The 26,482-nt window shown below is 45.2% G+C and overlaps 1 protein-coding gene across 2 annotated transcripts in view; it reads right to left on the bottom strand.

Moving 5' to 3' along the window:
• Positions 1-26,482, bottom strand: part of fancc (FA complementation group C) — a 280,969-nt gene that overhangs the window by 247,246 nt on the left and 7,241 nt on the right. For both annotated transcript variants that reach the window (XM_085984984.1, XM_085984990.1), the window contains exon 2: positions 1,275-1,524. In XM_085984984.1, the coding sequence (XP_085841110.1) occupies positions 1,275-1,445 (171 nt within the window). In that variant the 5' untranslated portion in view covers positions 1,446-1,524. The remainder of the gene's footprint in view (positions 1-1,274; positions 1,525-26,482) is intronic.

Here is a 26,482-nt window from a genome sequence, read left to right as displayed (position 1 = left end):
TACTCAAGATGTGGTTTCACCAAGGCCCTGTACAACTGCAGTAAGACATCCTTGTTCCTGTACTCGAATCCTCTCGCTATGAAGGCCAACATACCATTTGCCTTCTTAACCGCCTGCTGTACCTGCATGCTTACCTTCAGCGACTGGTGCACAAGGACACCCAGGTCTCGTTGCACTTCCCCTTCTCCCAATCTATTGCCATTCAAATAATAATCTGCCTTCCTGTTTTTGCCACCAAAGTGGATAACCTCACATTTATCCACGTTATAGTGCATTTGCCATGTTTCTGCTGAGTCAGCCACACAAGCTTTGTAATCCATAGAAATTCAAAATTAGAAACAAATATATAGCACTACTGGTTCATGCAAGCGACTATTATAACCTGCAGGACCATTATCTATATCTTTAAAAAGCTGTCCTTAATAATCTTTGAAATAACTTTCATAACACACTGCCACTAGCACAATGTACAAGATTTATTGGGTTTGTGACAAATGACAAGTAAGAGAAAGGGCAAGAGTACAAGGCCAAGTGAAAGAATGTAAGAGAAAGGGCAAGGGATAGAAACAGAGGGACAAAGTGAGAGAGAGAGAAAAGATAGAGAAAAGAGAAAAAGAAAGAGAAAGTTAGAGAGAAAGAGGAGAGACAGTGGGCACGAGAGGAAAAAAAGTTTTTTGCCTGCCTGTTTTAGGTGTAAAGCTATGAATTAAAATGAAAATTCTCTATCGATTACCTGCAAAAACACAAAGATCCCATTACTTTGGTAGTTAGAGTACAATTTTTCTCTTAAACCAATATGCCTTGAAGAGCCAATTCTCATAAGTAATAAATTCTGGATGCATTTATAGGCATCCACTTTGAAATGTTTATGATGTCACCAGATCACATTGTCCTTAATCAATGCTACAATCCGACGGCAAGGAACAAACAAACCTGAACGTGGAAAAAACTGCTAATTACCCAGTTCAAAACCTTACAACTGTTTATTTCAAAGAGTCAGGAAATTAGGCTACTTGATTGGCTAGGAAGTCTCATGTGACACCTCTACCAATCCAGAGAAAGCTTCCTTTCATAATAAATCAAAATTACAGGAAATACATTCCTGTCAGCATTAAGTATGGCCTGGTTCCCAACTGGTCGCACTGAGATCCAACGAAACAAAACAAATAGGAACAGTCTCTCTGCCACTATTAACTTACTATTTGTCCCAATCTGTGTAACGGATTGTCTCTGGCTATGATTTCAATGATTCTTTCCTTACGCGAGTTGCTTACCATATGCTGTATAGCTCCATAAATCTGCTTCAGGAACTCCTGTAATTTAGGCAGGTGTAGGCAGACATCTTGCTGGGATTCAAAAGTGGTGGTCTGGCCCCACTCAACAGCCTTATTCAACCAGTATTCAAAGCCAAAGCTGGAAGCTGGAATGGAAGTTCCTTTGGCCATACCACAAGCCACAAAACTCAAAATCAAGTTTTAATGGTCATTTAAAAAGGAAAGGATTCTTCCGCTAACACTGTGGAATCTGCAAAAGAATGAAGGGAATTTTCAATATTTTTTCAATGAGGCTTCTGAACAGTTTTTTGAAAATCAGAGAGGTATAAATATAATGAACCTTTTGTGCCAAAACGGCAGCAACTGAGTTCTAATAAGTAAATTACTTTAAAATGTGTTGCCCAGCTGGGGCTCAAATTTTTACCATCTGAATTTGTCATCACCAGCATTTCATTACAACAGCAATAAAATACTGCTTTGTACAAAGTAACAATTCAACCACAATTTTGAAACATGTATATGACACAAATATTTTAACCCTTTGTTTACAGTGCATCAGGGCCTTTAATTTATACACAAAACATTAACATTTTAAAAAAGTAATGAGACAGCCATTGTTAAAATAGTTACCTTTGTTGATATTGGAGACACAGCAAGGGAGGGGGAAATTACAGTAAAGATTTCAAAGGATAAAAATACTAGATTTTTGGCATTTCGCAAGCCTATAGAGGGAAAAATAACAATGTGGTACTAAACTGTAACAAAATCAAGATGCAGATGAGGACATAAACCACACAAGCATTGCATGAGCAGTTCATACAGGTGTTTCAATCCCAGTTTTGTAGCTAGTTATGAAAGGATCTTGGTTGAAGCAAAACGAAAATTGACCAGTTACCAATTGAACAGAGTAGAGGCATATAAACTCAGTGCCATGGCCCGAAAGAAGAAAAAGATCTGAATGGACCTGGCCCCTCGGTAGCCTTTTCTTATTCCCAGCTTGGTAAAGCCCTTCCCCCAGCCCGTCAAGTCTGTGGTCTTTTTTTACTTTACCCATGCAGGAACCCAGCCTCCCCAATTGTTATTTAGCTTGTCTAGTGGATAAATGTACCTTTGAGATTTCACTGGGTCACAGCAACAAACTATCCAAGCTGCAATACCAGCTAACAACTGCAGCAGTCAACAGGCCTCCAATGTCTAGTATAAATATAAACATATTTCTATAGGATACAATAATAATAACAAAGAGCACAATTGAGAGAGACATCCAAGGCAAAATCTCCTTTTAAAAAAAAATGATACTGTCTAGTCCAGGATGAACAAACTACTGCACATGGGAAATTTCTAGCCCAAAATCCTTGGTAATGTGGCCCACAAAATCCCAGTAAAGTATTTCTTTTTGTGTTTATATTTCTTACTCACTGGTTTCTCCTGTTTAAATTTCATGGGTTTGGAAGTACAAGTCTTGTTGCTTCATGATGAATAATTCCTAATTCAGAGCACCAAGATCTGTTAATATTCACAGCCTGAGATACATGCAAATTTATGAGATTTAAATTATCAGGTGGTCCACAAGGTTCCACAGTATATGTTGAGCAGCCTACAAAGGCAAAAGCTTAGACATTCCTGGTATGTCAATGATCTGAAACAATGCTATTGAATAGCGCTAGATTCCCAAACAGTAAATCCTTCCTTCTACAGAATGAAAACAAAGATTGTAAAAAAAAAACTGGTGTTTATATAAAATGCTTTAAAACTGCCTGTGTAGGTGTCAGCAGAGATGCAGGGGCAGATTTTTTTTTATCTAATGTAAATCTATGATTCTAGCACAGACGATGCCAGACTAAAATTAGAAACTTCAACCCACCTAATCTAAATAACAAAAGCAACAAATTAGATAGAAGAGGTGGGATTTTAAGTAATGTCCAAAAATGATTTTAGGAAAAATTAGAATTATGACTTTAGACACATCTTTCATCTACATTGAGCATTAAACAAGCATTTAGCCCCTAGGGCTTTTAATGTATTTTTGGTGCATTTTGTGCTCAAGCTAAAGGATGTTATGAGAAATGGAACACATTTCCACTTTTGGATCCCAGTGGCAACATCAAGCACTCCCAAGTTAGGAATAGCGTAGGCCGGGTCACGTACAGCGCAGGCCGGGTCACGTACAGCGCAGGGCAAACTTATTTTTACACGGCAACAAAAATGTGCTTTAATCCAACCTCAGGTCGCACCTCCCATTGAACGAATACCTGTGATATGATCAATCACTAATTAGTGCCAAATTATACAGTACATTGTTCTATGCTGTGAAATTGTGCCCACTAGAAACTAGTTTAAGAGTGCCCAAATTCAATTTACTTAGAGCCAGTACACACATTAGCAGTGTTGTCACCAAGTGTCTTTAGTGCATTAATACCAAAGTACTGGTTAGGGGACATAAAAATCACTTAAGGCGACACACTTTAATGCCATACCAATATAATTTTTGTGTGATCCTCTCAATTCATCTCAAATTGTTCACATCACTATCAGCACCAGTGATAGACCTGTAATCATTTGTACTAGCACAAAACTTATTGAATGGCGGAGCAGGCTCAAGGGACCAAGTGGTCTATTCCTGCTCCTATTTCTTATGTTCTTATGTTCTTAAAACACGCTTTCCAGACAACCAGAATTTTGAAGGAAGAAGATCTATAATTGTACTGTTGAGTGTTTTTCCACAATTTAAAGTAGACATAATACAATGGCCCTGAATTTGTGGTCGGAAGCTTCCCGCGGGAAAATGCCACCGATCCACAAATAAAATGCCCGCATACCTGGTGGTCCGGGAGGTATGGGGGAAAAAATTTGGTAGGTTAGCGCCTCCAATTAACGCCTCCGGGGGGCGCTAATGGGACGCTAGGAACTTCGTGCCCCCGAGCACGGCGATTTTAGCGACGCTCACGAAATTGACCAGTCGTTTTGTGGCGGCGCTAAACACTACCGCCACGATCTCCTGCACCCACAGATTGTGACATCATTCAAGCGTGCAACGCCCTGGTAGTGCCCCAGACCGGATATTGAGTCACGTACCCTGCCTTAGCGCCTGCCGCTAGGAACAACAGGTAGAGGGGAACGTTTTCAAGTCGGGAAGGGGCTGGAGGAGCGCTATAAAAGGCGGGTGCTTCCTGCCTTTTCTTGTCGGCAAAATATTTGGTTTTAATGCTGTCCTAAGGAGTTTTGGCCCTCAGCACTACTTTTGAGGTTCCTAAGCGACGAGCTCTTTCCCTGGGCCTATCTATTAGTGCTTCCAACACAATTGCTTTTGTGGTCTCTCCAGGCCGAGATTCAAGGCTGCATTGAGCAGGGTGTGGCTGGCCAGCAAGATGGCGCCTCCCCTTTAAGAACTGGATGGCGCCAGTCTGTCTAGCTTCCATGGTAATTGGCATCGCCCGAGCTTTGGTAGCATTCTGAGGTAGAGCCTCGCTCCCTGACGTTTGCGCCTTGAGAGGTGTGTAGCGCCTGATTTAGCGCTCAAATCACCTCCGGGGTGATAGAGACAAATTTTGCAGTCGGAGGCGATAATTAGCGCCAGGCGCTAAACTTTGCACCCGGCCGATATTCGCACCCCAAAATGGGCGATGTTACATTGTTATAGTATCACATCGTTAAATGGAACTACTTTGGTATGGTGTAGTTATATTGCTATGTGGCACACTGTCCACGGGCAGTGCACAGTGCAGTGTCGGACATCTTGTATCACTCCGCGCCATGCGGCAGCACTGTAACAAAGCAAGAATACAGCTAAGTAAAAGCACTAACTAAAATGAACTAAGTGTCTGTAATATATATAGTATAAGAACACAAGGAGACACAACATGGTGGCCGCGGTATAAGTGAGTACAAAATTGTGCTATACGAACTACGAATAAGACGAAAAGTGATTTTATGAGCTGATTGTGAGTGCCGGTGTCTGCGGTGATTGAGAGTGAATCGTACGGGAAACTAAAATAACGGCTGCCGGTGCACCGACTGTGCAATGCAGCCCCTCATGAACTGGGAAGCTGACGATATAGTAGAAGCATGCCGCAAGTTCAAACAGAAATGTGGGCTTACATTCAAAAGCTTCCTGAATGGTACTACCAACGAGGAAAAGGTTAGTTACATTCTGTTGTGGACAGGAGAAAAAGGTCTAGATTTGTATAATAGCTGGAGTTTGACTGAAGAGGAAAAGGAAAACCCTGCGACAATTTTCGATAAATTCAGCAACCATCTAGAGCCTAAATCCAATCACCGTATACACAGATACAAATTCCAGAGTCTAAGACAGGAACCCGGTGAAACAGCTGACAATTTCCTGACAAGGCTGAGAAATGAAGCCAGCAAGTGTAAATTTAAGGAAATGGAGGAAAGACTTGTGGACCAGCTAATATGGGGGTCAGCGCATGTAGAGGTACAAAAAGCCCTGATAGGAAAAGAAAAGCTCGGAATAACAGAGGCTATAGATACTGCGAGAGCTCATGAAGCCATGAAGCAGCAAATGAGAACGCTGATTTCTCAAACGGCTGACATGCGGACGGCTCCTGAGACGGACAACAGAGTGGATGCAGTGAGAGAAAAGTACAACACACAAAGACATGCACATGACAACGGGGGAAACGTGCAGAAATTGTGGAAGACCGCACGATTACACAGACAAGAGGAAATGTCCAGCATATGGAACAAGCTGCAATGCATGTGGCAAACTAAACCACTGGGAAAAGAGGTGTAGAACAAAGAAAGAAGGACCATACATCAAAAACAAAGGCGGACAGCTGAACCAGAGAAAGAAGCACAATATCCATGCCATGGATGAGCAGGATGATGATGATGATCACGACAATGCACTAAACATCGAAACCATAAAGATACAGCTTCACGAGATGGCCAGAGCGGAAAATACTCCGAGGAGAGAATTGCACACCATCATCCAAATCAAAAAAAAGGTCAAAGGTCGGCCCACAACCATCAACTTAAAGTTGAAGCTGGACACAGGGGCTCAGAGCAACATTCTCCCATTGAGACTGTACCAGCAGATCTTTCCCGAAAACCTGAGAGAAGATGGCTACCCGAAAAATGGTTGTTTAAAGGCAAGTAATGTCACGCTGACAGCACATTGGCGGGGGGGGGGGGGGGTGGGGGGGGGAAGTGAAATTAAACAACTCGGAATAACCTTTATCAAAGGGACACATAAAAGAAAGAACATCAACTGCATGTTCTATGTCACAGACACTGAGGGGCCAGCGATCCTGGGATTAAACAGCTGCGAGAAGTTGAGATTGATCTCAGTGCATCACGAGCTGACAGAAACGCCACTGAAGATAGACAGCAACACCCCACTGGCGAACCGCCCACAAATCAAGAGTAAAAAAGACTTGATAGACATGTATCCGGAATGTTTCGATGATACAGTGGGATGTTTCGGAGATTTCCAATACCACATCACCATCGATCCAAAGGTAAAGCCCGTTATCCATGCTCCACGAAAAGTACCCATCGAGCTGAAGACAAAGCTTGAAAGAGAGCTAAAGGAGATGGAAGAAAAGGGAGTGAACGTAAAGGTCACTGAACCCACAGGCTGGGTAAACTCAATTGTGGTACGAGAAAAGCCAAACGGGCGTCTCAGAATATGTTTGGACCCCAAAGATCTAAACCAGGCGATAAAGAGGGACCACTATCCCACCCCAACGCTAGAGGAGATTACGCCATCACTGGCAGGAGCCAAGGTTTTCTCAAAACTAGATGCCAGAAATGGATATTGGAACGTGAAGTTGGATGAGGAATCAACAACACTGACAACATTCAACACACCATTTGGGCGTTACAAATTCCTGCAGCTACCATTCGGGCTAAAGGTCAGTCAAGATATCTTTCAACAGAAATTAGACGAGACATACAGAGGCTGTGAAGGAGCTATAGGAATAGCTGATGATATTCAGATCTATGGAGCAGATGAAAGAGACCATGACATGCACCTACATGAGGCCATGGAGAGTACCAGGAAGGCGGGCATCAAGTTAAATGCAGATAAGTGCATAGTTAAAGTCAAGGAATGCCAATTCTTCGGTATGATTTATACACCAGAGGGAGTCAAGTCAAATCCAGAGAAGATTGCGGCGATTGCTGAAGTGAAACCACCCAAAGACAAGAAAGAGCTGAGGAGTTACCTCAGCTTGGTCCAATACATGAGTTCTTTCATCCCACACATGTCGGAACATACAACAAATCTCAGAGAGCTATTGAAAGAAGACGCCGAATACCAGTGGTCTGAATCACATGAAAGGAATTTCAAACAACTTAAAGAACTGTTGTGCAAAGAAACAAGTCTGTCATATTATGACAGAAGAAAACCAGTCACTCTGCAAGTAGACGCTTCTACCAGAGGACTAGGGGCAGCTCTGGTACAGGAAGGAAAGCCGATAGCTTTCGCATCAAAGGCCTTGACGTCAGCCGAGACGAGATACGCCAACATAGAAAGAGAACTATTAGCAGTAGTGTACAGATGCGAGAAATTCCATACATACCTATATGGCAGGTGATTTACAATAGAGAGTGACCATCGTCCACTAGAACAGATCTATAAGAAGAATCTGTGCAAAGCGCCTGCAAGACTACTTCTAAGGATCCAAAGCTATGACTTCACGCTTAAATATAAGCCAGGAAAGGAAATGGTGCTAGCAGATGCGTTGTCTCGATTGTCACCATATGAGAAACACGAGGTGGAGGGCCTAACAGTAAAAATCAACCACCTAGTGAATGTTACCCCTACAAAGCTCAGTCAAATCAGAGATGAGACTAGCAAAGATGAGGAGTTGCAATTACTCACACAACAAGTAATACAGGGGTGGCCGGAGAGAATCCAGCAGGTACAGGCGACAATTCGTCAATACTGGACGATTAAAGATGATATTGCAGTAGAAGACGGTATTCTCCTTGCTGGATCGAGGATCATCGTGCCAAAGACGATGCAGACACAACTTCTCCATCTCATACATGAAGGCCACATGGGAATGGAGAATTGCAAGCTGAGAGCCAGATCAGCTGTATACTGGATAGGCATGTACAAAACTATTAAACAGATGGTCTCTGCATGTGGTATGTGCCAGAAATACAGAAATGCACAACAGAAAGAGGAGATGATACCTAGTGAAATACCGTCAAGACGATGGCACACTGTTGGGGCAGATCTCTTCATGTGCAATCAAGACTGGTATCTCATAGTGACAGATTACTATTCCAAGTTTCCTTTTGTGAGAAGGATGAAAGACTTGAGAGCCACAACTACCACCAGGATTGCAAAGAGCTTGTTTGCTGAACAAGGAATCCCGGAAAAGGTAATCTGTGACAATGGAACCCAGTTCACATCGAGTGAATTCAGAGCTCTGGCAGAAAAGTATGGTTTCAAAATAGTAACCTCATCCCCACATTTCCCAAGGGGACACGGGTTCATCGAAAGACAGATCCAGACTGTCAAGAGAACTCTCATCAAAAGTAGTGAGATGGGGGAAGACCAAGACCTTGCCCTCCTATCACTCAGATCAACACCACTGAAAGCAGGCATGAAATCACCTGCGGAATTGCTGAATGGGAGGAAGTTTAAGACTACACTACCAGCAAAAATACATCCTCCCCAGGACCAGGAGGACTTCAGACAAAAGCTGGCAGAAGCACAAATCGTAGGAAACAAACATTACAATAAACATGCAAAGACGCTACCAGAATTGCTGAATGGACAATCAGTGCATGTGCAAGACCCAGTGTTGAAAACCTGGAATCCAGCCACGGTCATTGGAAAAGCTGATACTCCAAGATCCTACTTCGTAGAGACTGAACCTGGTAACCAATACAGATGGAACAGACTCCACATCAGACCTTCACCTGAACTGGATAAGCAGCAGACAACATCAGCAACATTGACAACACCAGCTACCACAAGCAGTACAACACCAGAAACAAGCGCTACAAATCAAACAACCACGAGCATGCACACTCCAACTCCAAAGGCGACAGCAACAACAACGAGAGCGGAACACACCAAAACACCGCAGAGAGGAATGGTCACCACCAAATCCACAAGATGGAGGGACAACTTCCAACCACCTGAGCGATATCGCGAATAAAAAAAAAACTCACGATTCTTTGTAGTTGATAATAGTTTAGATATAATATTTGTTAATTTAAATTGTTAAATTTCATGTTTTAGTTCTTTTGAGAAAGAGGGATGTTATATTGTTATAGTATCGCATCGTTAAATGGAACTACTTTGGTATGGTGTAGTTATATTGCTATGTGGCACACTGTGCACGGGCAGTGCACAGTGCAGCGTCGGACATCTTGTATCACTCCGCACCATGCGGCAGCACTGTAACAAAGCAAGAATACAGCTAAGTAAAAGCACTAACTAAAATGAACTAAAAGTGTCTGTAATATATATAGTATAAGAACACAAGGAGACACAACAGACGATACCGAATTTTTCCCCCATGGAGACTAGAGTTCCTGGGCCTCTCCAGGTACCCGCGGGTAGAGGCTCATTAGAGGGGTGCAGGCGGTTCACAAGCGCCCCTGGGATCACGTAGGCCAGCCCAGCCAATAAACGAAGGGAATCCCCATTCATACTTATGAGGATTACAGCAACCCCATAAGCATGAATGGGAATACCCCAAAATATACATCTACATATCAAATAAATGTAAAAAAAATTACATTTAAAATTAATTAAAATGCCATTTAATTAAATATTTAAAACAAAAATGTAATTAAAAAAATAAATTTAAATGTTTTAAAGGGGCTGAAAATAAACTTACCTTATTGCACAGATTTTTTAATGTATAAATGATCATGTAAAAATGTACAAATGATAATATAAAAAAAAATATTTTAATGTTTTTTTAAACTCTTACGCTGGTGAAACCAGGCGTAAGAATTTCATGGGCATTCACTGGGCAACAACTCTCCACCTGCGGATGTCCATTTCCCGAGGATGCAGATGACAGATTGTAAGTTCTGGGTTTTCGCGCGCGTACGCACCATAGGGGCCACAAATTACGGGCCAAAATTTCTGTCAAAATTCCATTGCGTAAAGATTTCACATGCCCATCATTATCCTTCATTACAATATATTGACAACACTGACATGGCTGGACTCTAATCTATCCCAAAGGTGAAAGGGAGCATTTTAATGCTCCAAGTTATGCAGCCCAACATTTTGGTTTTAATTAACTCGTAATTTTTATTTTTAATCATATTTAAATCAAAATTTCCCCTTCAAAATACAGTACAATGTAATTTCCTTCCCAAAACAACTGTCCTAAACTGGCAAGCTTTGAAAACCACTCAAAGAATACTGAAATATTACAGATATAAATGAAATATGAATTTACATGTTTATTAACAAACTTTTAAGAATTAGGTTGGTACTCTAACCATTCATTTATATTTTATTTTTGTTGTAGTCTTCTCACCAGATCAATCAGTGTGAACTAAAGACGACAGAACTGGAAACCCTGGCTGGATCAGATAGCCTAATGTAAAAAATGACTTTTTAAATAAAAATCTCTAAACAGAACGATACATTGGTAAGACTTTACATGCTCCTTGTAAAATGTGCCTCTTTCCTGCCACTTAACAATTCTGCATAATTAGGGGTTAAAAATTGTTTCCATATCTGCTTAGTAGTGTTGTCTGAATTTATGACTGTACACTGAAGAATTCACTAACATTCTCATGTTCGGTGGTGATTGCACAGCGTTCTGCGCCATCCGTAATACATTAGAAGTGAAGCAGTCCATGCCTGCGTGCAGCAAGACCTGGACAACATCTAGGTTCGGGCTGATAAATGGCAAGTAAGATTTGCATCACACAAGTACCAGGCAATGGCCTTCTCTAATAAGAGAGAGCCTAACCATCTCCCCTCGACATTCAATGGCATTACCATCCCCGACCACCCCACCATCAAATTCCAGGGGATCACCATTGACCAGGCACTCAACTGAACCAGCCACATAAATGCTGCGGCTACAAGAGCAGGTCAGAGGCTGGGTATTCTGCAACGAGTGGCTCACATAAGAACATAAGAAATAGGAGCAGGAGTAGGCCATTTGGCCCCTCGAGCCTACTCTGCCATTCGATAAGATCATGGCTGATCTGGTCTTGGCCTCAACTCACCTTTCCTTCCCATAACCCTTGACTCCCTTATCGTTCAAAAATCTGTCTCTCTCCACCTTAAATATATTCAATGACCCAGCCTCCACAGCTCTCTGGGGTAGAGAATTTCAAAGATTCACAACCCTCAGAGAAGAAATTCCTCCTCATCTCAGTTTTAAATGGGCAACCCCTTATTCTAAAACTATGCCCCTAGTTCTAGGTTCACCCATGAGGGGAAACATCCTCTCTGCATCTAAAATAACAACAGAAAATGCTGGAAAAACTCAGCAGGCCAGGCAACATCCGTGGAGAGAGAAATAGAGTCAACGTTTCAGGTCGAAACCCTTTGTCAGGACTGAAAAAACACAGGAAATGAAACAGATTAAAAGGCCAGTTTGGGGGCTGGGAAATGGGGATGAAAGAACAAAAGAGAAGTGAAGAGACATTAAGAGGTATTGAAAACGAGACGAGATGGTGATAGGACTAGTAAAGAGACAAAAGACGGCTCTAGATTAGGTGTGAAATGCACTGGTAGAATGAGAGACAGCTGCCATGTGGGAGAGAAAAAAAAGGGGGGAAGGGCCAAAACAAAGGTGTGGATAAACAAATATAATAGGGGCCGGGGTTATGATCTGAAATTGTTGAACTTGATACTGAGTCCGGAAGGCTGTAAAGTACCTAATCAGAAGATGAGGTGCTGTTCCTCGAGCTTACGATGGGTTTCTGTGGAACAATGCAAGAACCCGAGTACGGTGAGGTCTGAGTAGGAATGGGGCGGTGAATTAAAATGACAGGCGACCGGAAGCTCGGGGTCACCCTTACGGACTGAACGGAGGTGTTCCGCAAAGTGGTCACCCAATCTGCGTTTGGTCTCCCCAATGTAGAGGAGACCACATCGTGAGTAGCGAATACAGTATACTAGATTGCAAGAAGCACAAATAAATCGCTGTTTCACCTGGAAGGGGTGTTTGGGGCCCTGGACAGTGGGAAAGGGGGAGGTATAAGGACAGGTGTTACATCTCCTGTGCTTGCACGGGAAGGTGCCAGTCGAAGGGGAAGGGGTGCTGGGGGTGATAGAGGAGTGGACTAAGGTGTCTCGGAGGGAGCGGCCCCTACGGAATGCTGAAAGGGGAGGGGAGGGGAAGATGCGTTTGGTGGCGGGATCACGTTGGAGGTGGCGGAAATGGCGGAGGATGATCCGTTGAATGTGGAGGCTGGTGGGGTGAAAGGTGAGGACAAGGGAAACTCTATCGTGGTTCCGGGAGGGAGGGGCAGGGGTGAGGGCAGAAGTGCGGGAGATAGAACGGACATGGTCGAGGGCCGTGTCAACCACGGTAGAGGGGAATCCTCGGTTGAGGAAAAAGGAAGACATGTCGGAAGCACTGGTGTGGAAGGTGGCATCGTCAGAGCAGATGCAGTGGAGACGGAGAAACTGGTGTCTAGGTAGCTGTGGGAGTCAGTGGGCTTGTAGTGAATGTTTGTCAATAACCTATCCCCAGAGATGGAGACGGAGAAGTCGAGGAAGGGAAGGGAAGAGTCGGAGGTGGACCATGTGGAGGTGAGGGAAGGGTGGAAATTGGCTGCAAAGTGAATGAAATTGTCTAGTTCAGGGCGAGAGCAGGAAATGGCACCGATACAGTCATCAATGTACCGGAAAAAGAGGTGAGGGAGGGGACCGGAGTAGGACTGGAACAAAGAGTGTTTGTTCCTACCCTGCATCTACCCTGTCAAGCCCCCTCAGAATCTTATACGTTTCAATAAGATCACCTCTCATTCTTCTAAACTCCAATGAATAGAGGCCCAACCTGCTCAACCTTCCTTTATAAGACAACCCTTTCATCTCAGGAATTAACCTAGTGAACCTTCTCTGAACTGCCTCCAATGCAAGCATATCCCTCCTTAAATAAGGAGACCAAAACGGCACGCAGTACTCCAGGTGTGATCTCACCAACGCCCTGTACAGTTGTAGCAAGACTTCCCTACTTTTATACTCCATCTCCCTTGCAATAAAGGCCAACATTCCATTTGCCTTCCTAATTACTTGCTGTACCTGCATGCTAACTTTTTTGTGTTTCATGTACGAGGACCCCCAGATCCCTCTGTATTGCAGCATTTTGTAGTCTCCCTCCATTTAAATAATAATTTGTTTTTTTATTTTTCCTACTAAAGTGGATAACCTCACATTTTCCCACATTATACTGCAAATCACCTCCCCACTCCTAAAGCCTCGCTACCACCGACAAGTCACAAGTCACAAGTGTGAGAGAATACTCTCCACTTGCCTGGATAAAGTTGCAACAACATTCGAGAAGCTCAACACCATCCAGGGCAAAGCGGTCCGCTTGATCAGTGCCTCATCCGTTAGCCTAAATATCCACTTCCTCCATCACCAGCATACCATGGCTGCAGTGTATATTATCTACAGGATGCACTGCAGCAACACGCCAAATCTTCTTCGGCAACACCTCCTAAACCCACGAACTCTAGAAGGACAAGAGCAGCAGGCGCATAGGAACACCATCACCTCCAGGTTCTCCTCCAAGTCACACATCCCGATTTGGATATAGATCCAGATTCCTTCATTGCCGCTGGGTCAAAACCCTAGAACTCCTTGCGTAACAGCACTGTGGGAGCACTTTCCCCACACGGACTGCAGCGGTTCAAGAAGGTGGCTCACCACCACCTTCTCAATGGCAGCTAAAGATGGGCAATAAATGCCAGCCTTGCCAGCAACAACCCTTCCGAGAAGTGGGAAATAAAACATTCACTACCTTGAATTTCACTTAAAACCTCTCCCTTTAGTTTAATACAGGAAACCAACAAAATCAATGTGCATCTATCTCCAAAGGAAGCACCATCAACATCAGTGACCACAATGTAACAAGTAACTTGAATAAAAATAAAGGACAACAAAAATCTAATGAGAGGGTAACATAGAACCAAAAGGCAACTAGTCTACTCTAAACCAAGATTACATGCAGGCACCAGAATTAACAGCATACCCGTCATTCACAAAACATCTACTGAAAAAAATCTTCACTGGGTTAGGGCACAGACAGAAACGAAGAAGTTTAGTCTTACCTCACTAAGAGAATCTCTCAGAAACCATTTTAAGCTTTTCTGGGTACTCACAGCAAGGTGATTAATAGTATCCAACATGAGAAAGAAGTTGAGGGAAAGTCCAAGGTTTAGCTCCCAGTGTGTCCCGAGTTAGCTCATCTAACCTTGGGCAATAGGGATGCTAACATAGGATTTCAGGGCGTGTTGGAGGGGGAAGTGAGGGGAAAACGGCCAGGATTGTGCTCCAGATTTCTTCCAATAACTCTTATTGGAACTAGGCTCAGTTTATGATATCCCTCATGGTCAAATAACTTACTGACAATCACAGTCTAGGTTCATACATGAAGAACAGCCATTTCAGCGAGATATTAGAAGACAAGTGCCATCCATGGATCCGTATCCCAGCCCAAATCAGCAACTACAGGAAAGGGAGGAGAGAAACTTGGATGATAAAAGGGGGGGGGGGGGAAAAGACTGAAAGTACAGAGCAAGCCATAGTCCAGGCACATTCATCCAGAGGTAAACATTTTCAATCCGAATTGTGTGAGGAAATTTTAACTATGGGACACGGTCACCTCAGGAACCATTAACAATTACCACGGAGATTGGGCGGCACGGTGGCATAGTGGTTAGCACTGTTGCCTCACAGCGCCAGGGACCCGGGTTCGAATCCGGCCTCGGGTGACTGTCTGTGTGGAGTTTGCACATTCTCCCCGTGTTTGCGTGGGTTTTCTCCGGGTGCTCCGGTTTCCTCCCACAGTCCAAAGATGTGCGGGTTAGGTTGATTGGCTATGATAAATTGACCCTTAGTGTTAGGGGGATTAAATACGTGGGGTTACGGGGATAGGGTGGGATATGGTTTGGTGTAGGGGTTACGGGGATCGGGTGGGATATGTGTCGGTGCAGGCTCGATGGGCCGAAATGGCCTCTATCTGCACTGTGGGGTTTCTGTGATTCTGTGATTCTGTGAGATGTCTGCAACACATGCCCTCTCAGCTGGAGGATAAAAATTACAACTTTCTGAAATACTGTGGAAAAGTTTCATCTCAAGTACTAGCCAATCTTAAGCTGCTTTACTAACAAAGAGATCGGCTTTATTCTATTTAGTAGTTTACTGCTATCAGAACTGAACAGTGAATTAAAAGACATGCATCAGTAAATGTATTAAACTTTCTTTTTTAACGATTTCCTTTTAGATACTTGCAAGCACAGCAGGGACTTGGCCCTTGGGTATGTACGATGTTGGAAGCAACCTTCTTTGTAGCAAACTGTTTTATTTCATTTTTTTATTATTAGTTCCCTTCCCATCAAATGGTCATTTTTCAATAATTTAATTTTAATAAAATTATTCTGAAAACATCCAAATATTCCTGTATGATTGACACTAAAGTTTAGTCCTAAAAATGCAACAAAATAAGTGGCAACAATGGAATACTTCCTAGTGGCTGGCTACAGGCCTGCTCGAAGGTTTCTCCAACCAGCACGATACAGCCATTCACTAGGGAGTGTGTGCAAGTGGCCCAGAATGATTGACTAAGTGAGTTCCTTCTCTTCTTCCCGCCACACCGTGAGGAAATACCAAGCCTCCACTTAGCAACTTCCCAGACCAGGCAGTGGAGATCAGAAGCTCACGGTGAGGACTCAAGCACAGACCAGTGTTTCAATACTGTGTTGCACCACAATGAAGCACTCTTGGAATGTGGGAGGGCTACATTTTAGGGGGAAAACATCATGCAATATTAAAAATCAATTTGTTACCCACTTTGGTGTACTACAGTAACTTAGTTTGCTTTAAGATGTCAAATTCACTTCACATTCATTGAATATTTTTAATGCAATCTTTTTTTAAAAAGCAAAGTTCTCCTCATAGCTCATGAGTAAACACGCTATATGGTGTGGTACTCATCCATATTCAATCGCTGATCTATGCCAAATTAGCTCATCTCAGCTACAACAGTGGAATGTAGTGAAAGGGGTCACTATAATTGATCTCAGTGTCCCTGGGGGTGCAAGAACAAACAGCTAAGGTCCACCCACTGCTGATCACTATGCAGTGAGCCATGCTAGAAAGTGGACCTCTGTGGATTCTGGGCTCAGCTGCAATACCCCCCGATTGAACAGCAAACATTCATTGTCTGACCTCACATGTGAAGGGCAGGATCTGGGGAGAGGTACTGGAGTCTGCCAGCAATCCTGGAACCATACTCCTGTATGAGTCACCACCTTCAGGGAGGAGGGGAGAAAATTGAAAACAAAAACAAAATGCTGCAAATAAAATTCAGGGGGGGGGGGGGCGGCGGAGAAAAGCATGGGTACAGAGTGATTCCTATACTTTGTCAACGGTAAAATCTGAGTCCTTGGTACAGTCCATCTCAAACACCATTTCTGATGATATCGGTAAGCTATTAAACACATTTAAGCAGTTTTTTTTAAAATTACCAATGATGCTCTTTAGGTAGGTAAACATATATACACATTCCCCAAGGACCTAAGCAAAGGAGCGCAAAAGTCAAGTGATCAAGTTGGCTAGTAGATTTATTTTTAATCCTAGTTTTAATAAACACAGAATTTAAAAACAGTGACACATTATAATGTTCTGCTGCACTACACATTGCAGCACAGAAGTGAAATTCTCAGAGCCATCCATTTCAAGAATTGGACAATTCTAAAAACTCACTTGTCAATAATCCCCTTTTAAGGTAGTGCTGTAGTCTTACAATTAAGTCTTTTAACATAAAAAAGAGAAAATGCTGGAAATACTCAGCAGGTCAGGCAGCATTTGCGGAGAGACAGAGTTAACGTTTCAGGTCATTGACCTTTCGGAAACTCATTTGTCTAAGGGCTCCACTTCACTTCAGTCCAGTGTTCTGACGAAAGGTCATCGACCTGAAACGTCTCTCTCCCCAGATGCTGCTTGACCTGTTGAGCATTTCCAGCATTTTCTCTTCGCATTTCAGAGTTCCAGCATCGGCAGTATTTTGCTTTTGTTTATGTCTTTTAACACATTAGCATAGCCCACAAGTGAACAGTGGGTTAAAATAATTACATTACCAACATGTGAATCAATTTAATTTTTTACAGTGAGGATGCAATTACACCACAAATTTAGCTTCAGCATTCCGCTTCACATTGATACCAAATGTATGATGTGAATCTGGAGTTAAGAAACAACCTGACCCTACAGCAAAGCAGAGTGAGACTCACTTGTTCAAGGGGTGCTCTCCACTTCAGTCCAGTATCAGGGCAGCCCGCGAGTCTGGACCTTTGTGCTCCTGGCATGGAGTTTTGCCCACCAGGAGTTCATATCGGGAATTTGGGCACACAACATCCCACAATTTTCAATCCATTAATGAACAAGGAATCGTGGGGGTGCTTGACCAAATTCCTAATACACAATCCCAGTAAACAAAGCTCTGCATCAGTAGTACAAATAGAGTCACCCCCTCTACCTGTAGTGGCAGTCCTCCCAGGCAGAGGACCTGCAGGAAGGAGGGAGGAGGACAGTAGCAGTATGTTTGTGCGTGCGCTAGGCCGTTGTAGCAGAGCCTGGTCTCCAATCGCCTTGGATCCCCTTGCCATTGGACCAAGACCTTGCTCTGTCAAGCCCGTGTGGTAGCTGGTGTGCAACAGCCACCCCACGTTAAAAGAATTCACGCACAGGCATCTTCCACCCTTTAAAATGAAGTTCGGGACCTGGAACGTCAGGCCCCTCATGGACAACCCCAACAGTGACAGACTGGAAAGCCATACTGCTATCGTTGGCTGGGAGCTCAGACGTTTCGACATTGGCATCGCTGCCCTAAGTGAGACCCGGCGGGCAGGGGGAAGGCCAGCTCAAGGAGCAAGGCGGTGGCTACACCTTCTTCTGGAAAGGCAACCCTGAAGAAGAACGCCACCTCCATGGGGTAAGCTTCGCCATAAAAAATGAACTCGTTGGGCATCTCAGAGACTCCCCTAGCTGTATAAATGAGCGCCTCATGACTCTACGGCTCACCCTAGCCCGGAAACAGTGTGCTACGGTCATCAGTGCGTACGCCCCAACACTGGAAGCCACAGATGAGACCAAAAAGGAATTCTATTCCAGCCTCGAACAATCCCTGTCCAGAGTCCTAACGGGCGACAAGCTGATCCTCCTTGGCGACTTTAACACCAGAGTTGGAAAGGACACAGACCTCTGGGGAGGTGTGATCAGCAGAGAGGGGATAGGGAAAGCCAACTCCAACTGTACCCTCCTCCTGACGAAATGCTTAGAACATGGCCTTGTCATAATCAACACCTTGTTCTGGCAGAGAGAGACAAGTACAAGGCTTCATGGCAGCACCCTCGCTCCAAGCACTGGCATCTGCTGGACTACGTCATCGTCCGAGCGAGGGACCGCAAGGATATCCGCATCACCCACACCATGATGGGAGCAGACGACTGCTGGACAGACCACCGCCTAATCTGCTCTGTCATCTCCATCAATGTAGCCCCAAAACAGCGGCGACAACAGAAACAATGCCACAGAAAAATCAACACCGGAGCACGCAAAGACCCCGCTAAGAAAGCCCTATTCAGCCTGCGGCTCAAAAACAACCTGACGACTCCCTGTGCTGCAGAGACACAGAGGCCTAGAAATTCAGTGGCCTGCGCCACCAGTTTGCACCCAAAGAGGGCACTCAGTGGCTTTTGCGCCACTGGCCACACCTACTGCGATATTTAGCGGGGCGCTAATGGCGGCGTTAGCCTGTAGCGCTGCGCCGCCACCGATGACGTCATCGGTGTGCGCAGTGCCCCGATGGCCATATTTGGTCGCGCCCGCCTCCTCAGCGCCGGCCACAAATAGCGACCGGTACACAGGGGCCTACCAGTGGCGGTAGTGGCACTAGTTAAGGTGGAGGTGCGGCCGGCCGCTTTTTCGGCGCCCGCCCGCACCTCCGTCCCCGGCCTCCTACACCCCCCCCCCCCCGCGGCATTGCCAGCTGTTTCCCGAGAGCCCGGCACTTCTCCTTGGTGCCGGGCTCATTTGCCGGCACTCGCGAGCGGGGATCGCGCTGTTGCAGGCACCTCCCCCTTAACAGTGGAAGGCCTGCAGTACCGCAGCATGCCGTGCCGCAGCGTGTGGCGCTGCGGCCCTTAGCGCGCCGATATTCAGTTTCAGCGCCCCAAGCGGGGCGCGGGAAGCCTCGTTTAGCGGCCCGCTTCCATTTGGGGCACAGAAACTGAATATCCGGATGGCGCAAGTGGCTCCGCACGCAGCGGTAATTCCGGCGCCCAGGCGAGCTTGGCACCCCAAACTGAATTATTAGCCCAGAGTGTCCACAACGCCTGGTCTGCACTCAAGGCATCCATAATCACGGGCAGCACGGTGGCATAGTGGTTAGCACTGTTGCCTCACAGCACCAGAGACCCGGGTTCGAATCCGGCCTCGGGCGACTGTCTGTGTGGAGTTTGCACATTCTCCCCGTGTTTGCGTGGGTTTCCTCCGGGTGCTCCGGTTTCCTCCCACAGTCCAAAGATGTGCGGGTTAGGTTGATTGGCTATGATAAATTGACCCTTAGTGTTAGGGGGATTAAATACGTGGGGTTACAGGGATAGGGTGGGATATGTGTTGGTGTAGGGGTTACGGGGATCGGGTGGGATATGTGTCGGTGCAGGCTCGATGGGCCGAAATGGCCTCTATCTGCACTGTGGTGTTTCTGTGATTTCTGTGATAATCAGCACCTGCAAAGAGACACTCGGTCACTCGACCAGGAAACACCAAGACTGGTTCGACGAGAACGACCAGAGATCCAGGAGCTAATAAGCCGCAAGCGCAAGGTATTCCTGATCTGGAAACAGCAACGCAACTAGTGAGCAAGAAAGCAGCTCTACAGACGCCTGAAGGCCGAGGTCCAATAAAAAACTTACGACCTAAAGAACAGATGGTGGGTGGAGAAAGCGCAGGAGATCCAGTGGCTAGCCGACAACCACGACATGCGTGGATTCTTTAGCGCAGTCAAGACCGCCTACGTCCCAAGCACCCAAGGTCCTACCCCACTGCGGACCAAGAACAGAGAGGTACTCATCAAGGACAGAGAGGCAGTCAGTGCCAGCTGGAAGGAGCACTTCGAAGATCTCCCTAACCGAGACTCTGTCTTCGACGCGAGTGTCCTCAACTCCATCTCGCAGCATGCTACCCGCCACCATCTCAGCACAACCCCAGCCCGGCATGAGGTTGAAAAGGCCATCCGACAACTGAAGAACAACAAGGCCTCAGGAGCAGATGGAATCCCTGCCGAGGCACTAAAGCATGGTGGAGTAGCACTACTGGCGCGAATTCATGAACTCATTTCACTTATCTGGAAGGAGGAGAGCATGCCAGGGGATCTCAGCAACGCCATAATTGTGGCCATCTTCAAGAAGTCCGATTGAGGTAATTACAGGGGAGTTTCCCTGCTGTCTGCCGCAGGGAAAGTCATCGCAAGAATCCTCCTCAATCGCCTTCTCCCAGTGGCTGAAGAGCTCCTCCCAGAGTCGCAATGCGGATTCCGCCCACTAAGGGGCACAATGGACATGATCTTCACCGTGCCAATTACAAGAAATATGCAGGGAACAGCACCAACCGCTGTACATGGCCTTCTTTGACCTCACAAAAGCCTTTGACGGTCAACCATGAGGGATTATGGAGTGTCCTTCTCAAATTCGGCTGCCCTCAAAAGTTTGTCACCATCCTCCGCCTGCTTCACGACGATATGCCAGCCGTGATCCTGACCAACGGTTCCACCACAGACCCAATTCATGTACGGACCAGGGTCAAGCAAGGCTGTGTCATCGCACCAACGCTCTTCTCGATCTCCCTTGCGGCAATGCTCCATCTTACCCTCAGTAAGCTCCCCGCTGGAGTGGAGCGGGGCTGATTTACAGAACGGGAAACTGTTCAACCTCTGTCGCCTCCAGTCCAGGTCCATGGTCGTCCCTTCCTCTGTCGTCGCATTACAGTATGCAGATGACGCTTGCGTCTGCGCACACTCAGAGGTCGAACTCCAAACCATCGTTAACACCTTCACCGAAGCGAACGAGAGCATGGGCCGTACACTAAACATCTGTAAGACAAAGGTCCTCTACCAACCTGCCCCCACCACACAGTACTGCCCCTGATTATCAAAATCCATGACAAGGCCTTGGACAACTTGGACCACTTTCCATACCTCGGGAGCCTACTGTCAACAAGGGCAGACATCAATGACGAAGTCCAACACCGCCTTCAGTGTGCCAGTGCAGCCTTCGGTTGCCTGAGGAAGAGAGTGTTTGAAGACCAGGACCTCAAACCCGGCACCAAGCTCATGGTCTACAGAGCAGTAGTAATATCTGCCCTGATGTATGCCTCAGAGACATGGACCATGTATAGCAGGCACCTGAAAGCACTGGAGAGGTACCACCAACGCTGCCTCCGTAAGATCCTGCAAATCCATTGGCAGGATAGGCGCACCAATGTCAGCAATGAGTGCGAGGTCAGCAGAGAGTGCTCGGAGTTTGTGTAAGTGTGTGAGTTAGGGTAAGTGGGGTGTTAGGTGCTCTTTTCAAACTTTAACTCTGTGGGTTGCAGTTAATAAGGCCTTTCTGGTGCAGAGTGACTGTTGGTGAACCATTTAACTGGTGTAATTAGAGGGATTGATTTAATTTAAATCCAATAAATTAAAGGGGATACTAGCATCCATAATCGGGCAGAGGGTGTCCATAACCAACAATAAAAAATTTAATTAATTACATAGAATGGAGCAGGTGATGTGTTACTGTTGCGAGATGTGGGAGCCAGTGAACCCCATTGAGGCTCACGGTGATTACGTCTGTGACAAGTGTCTGCTGCTACAAGAACTCCAGCTCCGTGTTGATGAGCTGGAGTCTGAGCTTCAGACACTGCGACACATCAGGGAGGGGGAGAAGTTCCTGGACTCTGCGTTTCAGGAGATGGTCACACCTATGAAGTTAATTAATTCAGATGTAGCCCATGGTCAGGGACAGGACGGTGTGACTACAAGTGAGGCAGGTACGGGGATCCAGGAGGTAGTGTTGGAGGAGCCGCAGCCCTTGCTCTTGTCCAACAGGTTCGAGGTTCTTACTCCCTGTGGGGACATGAGCAGGGACTGCAGGGAGGATGAGCAACCTGGCCACAGCACCGTGGAGCGGTGGGCCATTCAAGAGGGGGGAGTAAATAGAAATGTTGTAGTGGTAGGGGATAGTATTATTAGGGGGATAGATAGAGTTCTCTGCAGCCGAGAGCGAGAGTCCGGTAGGCTGTGTTGCCTACCCGGTGCCAGGGTTAAGGACATCTCCTCTGGGCTGGAAAGAAACTTGCAGTGGGAGGGGTTGGATCCAGTTGTCGTGGTCCATGTTGGTACAAACGACATACATAGGACTAGGAAGCCGGTTCTGTTAAAGGAGTATGAGCAGCTAGGGGTCAAATTAAAAGACAGAACCTCAAGGGTAATAATCTCTGGATTATTACCTGAGCCACGAGCGAATTTGGCTAGGACAAATAAAATTAGAGAGTTAAATGCGTGGCTCAAAGACTGGTGTGGGAAAAATGGGTTTTGCTTCCTGGGACACTGGCACCAGTACTGGGGCAGGAGGGAGCTGTTCCGTTGGGACGGGCTTCACTTGGCCAGTGCTGGGGCTAGAGTCCTGGCGGATCATATAACTAGGGCTGTAGAGAGGGCTTTAAACTAACTAGTGGGGGGGGGAGGTTCCTAGAGAGCAAATAATAAAAATGACAACAGAGAAGGTCATAGACTTAGGTAGCAGTGGGGAAATTAAAAACCAGAGCGTGTCAGGAAGGGGCAGAAGGTATGGAGTAAAAGGTAAAGTAATAAAAAGGGCAAAAGCAGGAACTAAGTGTCACAAAACATATTTGAAAGTTCTCTATCTGAATGCACGTAGCATTCGTAACAAAATAGACAAGTTAATGGCACAAATAACTACATATGGGTATGATCTTGTGGCCATTACAGAAACATGGCTGCAGGGTGACAATGCCTGGGAATTAAACATACCAGGTTATTTAACGATCAGGAAGGACAGGCAGGAAGGAAGGGGAGGTGGGGTGGCTATGTTAATAAAGGAAGGAATCACTGTAATACAGAGAAATGATATTGGGTTAAAAGATCAGGACAATGAAACAGTTTGGGTGGAGGTAAGGAATAATAAGGGGAAAAAAACACTAGTGGGCGTAGTCTATAGGCCTCCGAACAGTTGCAACTCTGTTGGACGGAGTATCAATCAGGAAATAGTTGAGGCTTGTAATAAGGGAACATCTATAATTATGGGGGATTTTAACTATCATATTAATTGGACAAATCAAATTGGGCAGGGCTGCCTCGAGGATGAGTTCATTGAGTATATTAGGGATGGGTTTCTTGAGCAGTATGTAACTGAACCGACCAGGGGGCAAGCAACCTTAGATCTGGTCCTGTGTAACGAGACAGGATTAATTGAAAATGTCCTAGTAAAGGATCCCCTTGGAATGAGTGACCATAACATGGTTGAATTCCATATTCAATTAGAGGGCGAGAAGGTTGGATCTCAAACAAGCGTGCTAAGCTTGAATAAAGGAGACTATGAAGGTATGAGAGCGGAATTGAGTAGAGTGGATTGGGAAAATAGATTAAAGGGTAAGACGATACATGATCAGTGGTGTACATTTAAGGAGTTATTTTACAACTTCCAAAAAATATATATTCCACTGAGAAGAAAAGGGTGTAAAAGAAAAGACAGCCATCCGTGGCTACGTAAAGAAATTAAGGATAGTATTCGAATAAAAACAAGGGCATATAAGGTAGCCAAATCTAGTGGGAGGATAGAGGATTGGGGAAACTTTAAAAGACAGCAAAAAATAACAAAAAGATTGATTAAGAAAGGGAAGATAGAATATGAAAGTAAAGTAGCAAAAAATATAAAAACAGATAGTAAGAGTTTTTATAGTTATATAAAAAGAAAAAGGGTGGCTAAAGTAAATGTTGGTCCCTTAGAGGATGAGACCGGGAAATTAATGGTGGGAAATATGGAGATGGCAAAAACACTGAATGAATATTTTGTATCAGTCTTTACAGTAGAGGACACTAAGAATATCCCAACACTGGACAAACAGGGGGCTATAGGGGGGAGGAGCTAAACACGGTCAAAATCACTAAGGAAGTGGTACTCGGTAAAATAATGGGACTCAAGGCGGATAAATCACCTGGACCTGATGGCTTACATCCTAGGGTCTTGAGGGAAGTGGCGGTAGGGATTGTGGATGAATTGGTAATAATTTTCCAAAACTCCCTGGACTCGGCAATGGTCCCGGCAGACTGGAAAACTGCTAATGTAACACCCTTATTTAAAAAGGGCAGTAGACAGAAGGCTGGAAACTATAGACCGGTTAGCCTAACATCTGTGGTAGGTACAATTTTGGAGTCCATTATTAAGGAGACAGTAACAGGACATTTGGATAATCATAATTTAATAGGACAAAGTCAGCATGGTTTTATGAAGGGGAAGTCATGTTTGACAAATTTGCTGGAGTTCTTTGAGGAAGTAACATATAGGGTGGATAAAGGGGAACCAGTGGACGTAGTGTATTTAGACTTCCAAAAGGCATTTGACAAGGTGCCACACAAAAGATTATTGCTTAAGATAAAAAATCACAGGATTGGGGGTAATATTCTGGCATGGATAGAGGATTGGCTATCTAACAGAAGGCAGAGAGTTGGGATAAATGGTTCATTCTCAGACTGGCAATCAGTAACTAGTGGTGTTCCGCAGGGGTCGGTGCTGGGTCCCCAACTCTTTACAATCTATATTAACGATTTGGAGGAGGGGACCGAGTGTAACATATCAAAGTTTGCAGATGATACTAAGATGGGGGGGAAAGTAGGGAGTGAGGAGGACATAAAAAACCTGCAAGGAGACATAGACAAGCTAAGTAAGTGGGCAGAGATTTGGCAGATGGAATACAATACTGGAAAGTGTGAGGTTATGCACTTTGGCAGGAAAAATCGTAGAGCAAGTTATTATCTTAATGGCAAGAAACTGGAAAGTACTGAAGTACAAAGGGATCTGGGGGTCCTGGTGCACGAAACTCAAAAGGTTAGTATACAGGTGCAGCAAGTGATTAAGAAGGCCAATGGAATGTTGGCTTTCATTGCTAGGGGGATAGAATATAAAAATAGGGATGTATTGCTTCAGTTGTACAAGATATTGGCGAGACTGCACCTGGAATACTGCGTACAGTTTTGGTGTCCATACTTAAGAAAAGACATACTTGCTCTCGAGTCAGTACAAAGAAGGTTCACTCGGTTAATCCCGGGGATGAGGGGATGGACATATGAGGAGAGGTTGAGTAGACTGGGACTCTACTCATTGGAGTTCAGAAGAATGAGAGGCGATCTTATTGAAACATATAAGATTGTGAAGGGGTTGGATCGGGTGGATGCGGGGAGGATGTTCCCGATGATGGGTGAAACTAGAACTAGGGGGCATAGTCTTAGAATAAGGGGCTGCTCTTTCAAAACTGAGATGAGGAGGAACTACTTCACTCAGAGGGTGGTAGGTCCATGGAATATGCTGCCCCAAAAAGCTGTAGAAGCTACATCATTACATAAATTTAAAACAGAAATAGACAGTTTCCTAGAAGTAAAGGGAATTAAGGGTTACGGGGAGCGGGCAGGAATTTGGACGAGTCTAGGTTCGGATCGGTCATGGCCCTGTGGGTAGCGGAGTGGGCCCAGGGGCTGTGTAGCCTGATCCTGCTCCTATTTTGTGTGTCTAATTCTGTTAGATTCAGGAGATGGTTCTGTGATAGTAGATTGGCGGTTAGGATCAGATCAGCCATGATCTTATTGAATGGCGGAGCAGGCTCGAGGGGCCGATTGGCCTACTCCTGCTCCTATTTCTTATGTTCTTGCTCAGGCCAACATCCCCAGCATCGAAGCTTTGACCACGCTCAATCAGCTCCAATGGATGGGTCACATCGTCCGCATGCC

This window comes from Somniosus microcephalus, chromosome 1 (assembly GCF_052327205.1).
Source record: "Somniosus microcephalus isolate GS21.2 chromosome 1, FLI_Smic_1.0, whole genome shotgun sequence".
In the NCBI taxonomy this organism is placed as follows: Eukaryota; Metazoa; Chordata; class Chondrichthyes; order Squaliformes; family Somniosidae; genus Somniosus; species Somniosus microcephalus.
The sequence above is the reverse complement of the archived record's forward strand: the minus strand, read 5'-3'. Positions and strand labels throughout refer to the sequence as shown.